The sequence below is a fragment of the Triturus cristatus genome, chromosome 11 (genome assembly GCF_964204655.1).
Source record: "Triturus cristatus chromosome 11, aTriCri1.1, whole genome shotgun sequence".
Taxonomy (NCBI): Eukaryota; Metazoa; Chordata; class Amphibia; order Caudata; family Salamandridae; genus Triturus; species Triturus cristatus.
This window is the reverse complement of record NC_140594.1, coordinates 148,208,347-148,214,346: the sequence shown is the minus strand read 5'-3', so window position 1 is coordinate 148,214,346 and position 6,000 is coordinate 148,208,347. Positions and strand designations below refer to the sequence as shown.

The 6,000-nt window shown below is 39.4% G+C and overlaps 1 protein-coding gene across 2 annotated transcripts in view; it reads right to left on the bottom strand.

The window, feature by feature from the left end:
* Nucleotides 1-334: 334 nt before the first annotated feature.
* RILPL2 (Rab interacting lysosomal protein like 2) overlaps nt 335-6,000 on the bottom strand; it is a 108,783-nt gene continuing 103,117 nt past the window's right edge. For both annotated transcript variants that reach the window (XM_085636331.1, XM_085636330.1), the window contains one exon: nt 335-5,207. In XM_085636331.1, the coding sequence (XP_085492457.1) occupies nt 5,192-5,207 (16 nt within the window). In that variant the 3' untranslated portion in view covers nt 335-5,191. The remainder of the gene's footprint in view (nt 5,208-6,000) is intronic.

Below are 6,000 nucleotides of genomic sequence, written 5' to 3'. Positions count from 1 at the left end.
CCCGGCTACCACCCCGCCACTTGTTTACCAAGGCCGGCAGAGCCAAGTACCCTAGATTACAGTGGGAGCCAGGCTCTTGCGGGAAAATAGCGGGTGGCAGGCATCAGGCAATGTAAAAAAAGAGTAGTCAACCCATTTTCTTTCATATGGTGGGTATTTGACAGAGGTAAGGACACAGCTCTACGATTGAGGTTATCCTCGCTTCTGCCCCCTCATCCCCGCTAACAGCCACTGGGAGTCAGAACCATGGCTGAAGTGGACTTTGGCCTCCCTTCCATTTAACTTTTCTAAATAGGAAAAAAGTGTACAAACAAATTAAGAGTATTTCACAAAGTTCACACAACGATTAAGGTTTATTTGAAAATAGCATGGAGTGCTGTACACAAGTTAGCAAAGAATGTAAAGTTTATAAAAATAGAAATATTTCAGTAAACAGGTACAGAAAAGGCACTGATCGGAGTTACAAATGGGTTTGAAAAAGGCACAGATGGTTAACAAAACGAGGCAGAAGGTTCCTAAACCCAAAATACAAATACATTCCCTTTTAAACGCAGGAAATTTTAGTTCTGCAGGTTTAGGCGAATGCTTCCTTGTGTCTAGCTAAGCAAGTTATACTTTGGCCACCCTCCACATTAGTTTTGTAAGCTCTTGTTCCATTTTAAAGCTTTCTGATTGAACAAAGAAGCTTGGATCAGACTGAACAGCGCACTGTTTTAATGAGAAGTAATTTACTCTGAACGACAGGCTGCCACATTCCATCTTCCACAGGGGAAAGATGACTAAAGCCTAGAGGACAGCATGAACATTTACTTCAGACAGTTCTGTTTTTTCATTCACACAGGAGTTTGGGAAGGTGTGTGCTGTGCTCATATTTTTCGGCTTTGCACAAGCCTCTTTGCACACAGCAGAATAAGGTTTGCTTGGACTGCACACAAAAGCGCATCCCATGTTAGCATCCTCCACATAAGTTTATTTTACCAAATCTTCTATTTGACCCACATTCTGCACGGACACGCCACCCCATTGAGGACACTGCCAACTGTGCTGGGAACAGAACAACAAGTGCATTGTTCGTCAGAGAGTTCCAGCCGAATAAACTTAAAGGGTCAGTCTAGCTGGGTTCAATGTGATTTAATTCATTACTTAATATCTTTAGTTTTACTTTTCCACTGAATAACATAGCCACCCCCTGTGCTAACCCTGGAGCACTTAGAGCAGTCACAGGGGGTGGTAAGGGATGAATATGCTTTAGAGGATGAAGGTTACGATATTCCATAAAAAGGGGAGGCCACAGTCACCATTATTTTTGTTAGGGGAGAGGAGATTTCATTATTTCCCTTCCTATGCCACTATCCTTGTACTGAAAATAACATGTACAAGTACTCCTTTCAGGATTATTTATCGATTTATTTTCACTTGGGCTATTTCCTGGTATTTTCTGACTAAGTTCAGTTTTATATCTTATGTACTTCTGACAATAAAAGGGGAGGTTAAAGCCCTCCAGAATGAAATACAAGCCACAGACAACATAGGAAGAACTTGAGGCAAGATTCGGATACAACACGGCTTATTAAGACCAGCCTCAAGTGTTATTTTATTTACAAGTAAGGGCAAAGAAACTTTATATTAGCACCTGTATTAGAACTAAAATTGAAAACGTAAGAAGATATAGCTATGCCTTCAAGAGGAAGACCAATGATTCGCAAAACTGTAACGGGCTAAAGAGGACCAATTTTCGGACTATTGAAGATTTATGACTCTATAAGATTTGAACACACACAGAAAATACATGCCTGATTTTCGAAGAAGCCTGCATGGCATATCTGCTTTTGAAATACATTACTGGGGTAATTAGCGATCATAGTTAGGGCTCCACGTTTTATGTTGTTTTTTTTTTTAACATTTCCGTCTATATCCATATTTACTTTTTGGCCATCTTATCAGTATTTATCCTTTTTTTTGTGGATTTGGGAATAAATGAAGCCATAGCACTGATATGTCCACGTTTATTTAACTAATAAATGTGTACTCATACTTTGATACCTGTCTGGTTTTAGCACATTAAGCAACCAAATTTAATAAAACAACAAACCTGAATGAAAATATTTGCATAATAGCACAAACATATGTTGAGATATGCAGTCATTTAAGGAAATGTCATGCTGTTTTTTTAACCCCATATGCTCTCAATCTGCAAGTCTATTGGGGGTGGGAGAGTCGGTGAAAAGATGCCCTATTTTCTGTACTTTCCTACTAATAAAAATAAATTAAGACAGAAAGCACATTATCTATATGTATTTATCTGTAAAAATCAGTAAATAAAAGGAAAACTGGGAGCCTTAATCATAATGTATTCTCTTATGTGCAGAGTATGATGACAACAGGCATGCAGGCCACAGTCCATCTTCAGGACACAGTTCCTGACGCCAGCTGTGGACCTTTCTCCAGTATTGAGCCTGTTTTCAAGTCACACAACATCTTCCGATCCTCTGTTAGTGCTAATCACAACAGGAGAGGATGTAGAAGTCAAGGAGAACCAACAACAAGTAAAAAAAACAGGAACCAGGCTAAGAAGGTAGAAGTATCAGGAACACTGGCCATTTACTGCCCACCTTCAATTTTCTCTCTAACATTGTTCATTTTGCTTTAATTTTCCCTGAACATTTGAAGCAGTCTTTTTGAAATCAACCAATGGCACCTGTAGACCCAAATCTTGTGTTAACACTGTTCTTTGTGTGCATGAATGACTCAGCACATACAAGATTTTCAATGACAAACCATAATACAGCGCTGGGGATTAGAAGGTTCTGGGAAAAGACTGCCAGCAGTAATCACAGTTGGCATAGTTAGATTATAGTGTAATCTAGCTGCCACTTAGAGGCTTCTCTAAATATTAACAGATTCCAGAGTGCCTAAAATAGTCAATACGCCTTGCTTTTTACAGCTATGGACGCTTTACCTCCAGTTGATCTGAGGGACACAGTATAGTAATACTTTACTCTTCTATCTATTAATCATATCCATTCTTCTATTCATTCAGGTCAGTCCTACACTTGCTAAGTTAGCTTAAGGGCCCCTTAGAAGGATTTAAAATATCCTGCCCATTATTGGACTGGCAGTAGACAGCAGATGAAACAGTGTCCATTCAACATAGGCGTTCCCCTCTGTGGAATCCCAGGGTTCACTTCTGTCAATGGCCCTTCAATACTTGCTGAGGCCGCGTAATAAGATCGTCTGAAACATAGGCATTAGGTTGTATTCTTATACATATCATAATATACTTCTCTTGGTCTCATCTTCTAAAAGATGTTAGATTTGTCTTGTTGGACTGAGCCTAAAGCTTCAAATCTCACCAAACATCTCCGCAGAAAGCAACGAAAAGCTTAGGGGTCTCGCTTAATAGAGGTCCCCATGAATTCTCACATTATCATCTTAAATTGCTTGACCATGTACTATCATTTACTACCTCGTAATTGCTGCCACTGTCGCCTCTTAACTAGATTGGGCCACCAGTTTATCTGGGCCTCTCCGAAAACATATCAAACTATGGAACATTCTGAAGCAAACTCGGTTAAAAAACCTGGTGTTTACTAAGAGATCCTTTTAGACACTACCTCCTCTTTGAGCTGCAAATGTTCATCATGGCCTTGACAACAACTGATATGTTATGTTACAAATCTGGCTCACAGGTACCTGAATTAGAAGTGTATGAAATGCATTCCTCTTCATAGGTATGCATCTTCAAACCTTCTGGAATCTCATTTTCATACAATGCCCTTGATACCATAAGACAACTATTGCTTTATAGTGCCAGGTTAAACTAATCTATAAAAGTCCTGAGAAGGAAAAAATACTTTATATTTTCGTAAGACCCTAAAAATATATTGTCAAGTAATGGCTTTTCAGTTACTAGCTAACTGCGCTGCTCTGACAATTTTAAGATTTACTGTGTGCACCGAACAAATAAACTCACAATTTCATTTTTTTGTTTACAAAAGTACATAAGTATGATACAGGTGGAAAAGGTGAAAAGTTGATAAAATAGGAACAATTATAATTGAGGCACATATGAAAAGGTTGCAAAAATATTACATTGTTTTTGTAATGCCCTTGCTGTTGTAGTTTTCCAGCAATGTGGTAATAATTAGGTGCTACTATCACTCACAGTAATGGTCCTCAATGTATTGACTTCAAAAGGATCAAGACTAAATTGGCCTTGCCAGCACTAAAGCCTGTAACCATTAGCCAACACATAACCATCAGCAATAATCACATTACATTGTGAGCCATCCAGCCCTTCATAAGAATTCCTCCTAAACAATACAGAGGTGTTTTAAGAAACAGAAAGTGCATACAATTCCCTTGTTTTACATATACTGTGAGTGTTTACTGGTCTGAAGAGGGAGATGGACACAATGCATGAAACCATAGACAACAGGGACAGGACACTGCGAGGGTTTGGGTCTCATCAAAGCAAAATATCTCCTTCCCCAGCAACAGAAACGTTTGCATTCAGTGACTGATGAGGCTCAGTCTCCCATGAAATCATTTTTGCCACCATATGTATAAGATATATTTTGTGCTCACCCTCCTAGGACTGCTGCTGGGATTTCTAGACCACTCAAGGGTAGCAGGCACCATCTCCAGTCTTGAGCTTTTCTCTTGCAAATCATTTTTATCAAGTGAGTTAGTCCAATTGGTTCAACTGACTTAAACCAAGCCTACAGCTCTTAGAACAAATTTGATGGTCAAAGAAATACCTAGGACTTGAAATCTGGTGTTCTGCCACCAAGGAGGGATGTGGTACATACTTGCTGCAAACTCTTCTCCTAAGCAGCTGGTGTATTCTGACCCAAGTTCAGTTCTTGCTAGGACCCAAACCCAAGCCATGACTAATTTTCTGGACAATTCAAGATTTTTGTTCCTACAGAATCTGATCACACACACAACATATTTTTAGGTGCAGACCTGATCCTCGAAGAAGCTGTCATGGCACATTTGCTTTTGAAATACATTACTGGAGTTCAGTTATGTACAGGTATGGGAATGCTTTCTAAAAATATGGAAAGGAACTCTGGAATAAACATTCCTGCACACATGAAATACTTTTAGATGGGTACAGTTCAGGAGATCTGTCCAAGCTGCAGTAGAGCTCCCAAGGAGCTTAGACGCTCAAGTACTCTGGCTTCCTTCACTTAAATGAAAAGCTGTATTGAAGAGAAAAATGAGAACCACAGTTACATTCAACTTATGCAGACGGAAGGAGACTAAACATTAACAACATTAACAATCTGATCCCCATTGGAGCAGGGAGGCTACCCTCCGAATCACACCACGATTGATCACAGTCTGGTCCTATGGATGCAAGCCAAAATAGTGAAGAACTCTGACCCAACATACAAACTTTGTTGTTGTACTGTGGACTTTCGCTTGAGTTTGAAATGGTTCACTCTAGTACTCTTTGAAACAAACTTCAAGCCCTGAAAATACCTGGGGGTCTCCTTCATACGATTCAGCAGTTGAATAACTGGGCGCAAGTGCATTTAAAGGTGAAGGAGATCTTGACCAGTAGGTTCCCTATTAAAAACGGTTTACGCAAAGGGTGTGTTCTAGCATATCTTTTGTTTGGTTTTAATAGACTCTGGAAAGGGATCTGCCAAAAATAAGCTAGTCATCCCTTTTCTTAAATTACCAGCTAGCATGTTGCATGCTTACTGTATGCAGATGCTGTAATCTTGTTGGACTATACTCCCATTGGTCTGCAAAGAAAGAACACATTGTTTGGAGATTATTGTAGACAGAATTATCTAATCATTAATGTTGGCAGAATCAAAATATGATGAGTTCGGCAAAGTAGACTAAGTTTTAGTGGTACTTAAATAACCAAGCACTGGAACAGGTCCATTATTATAACTGGGGCTCAACTTTAACTCCAAGATGAACTGGTCAACACATTTCTCCTTTTTGAGATGTTCCTTAATGGACACTGTCAATGCCAGA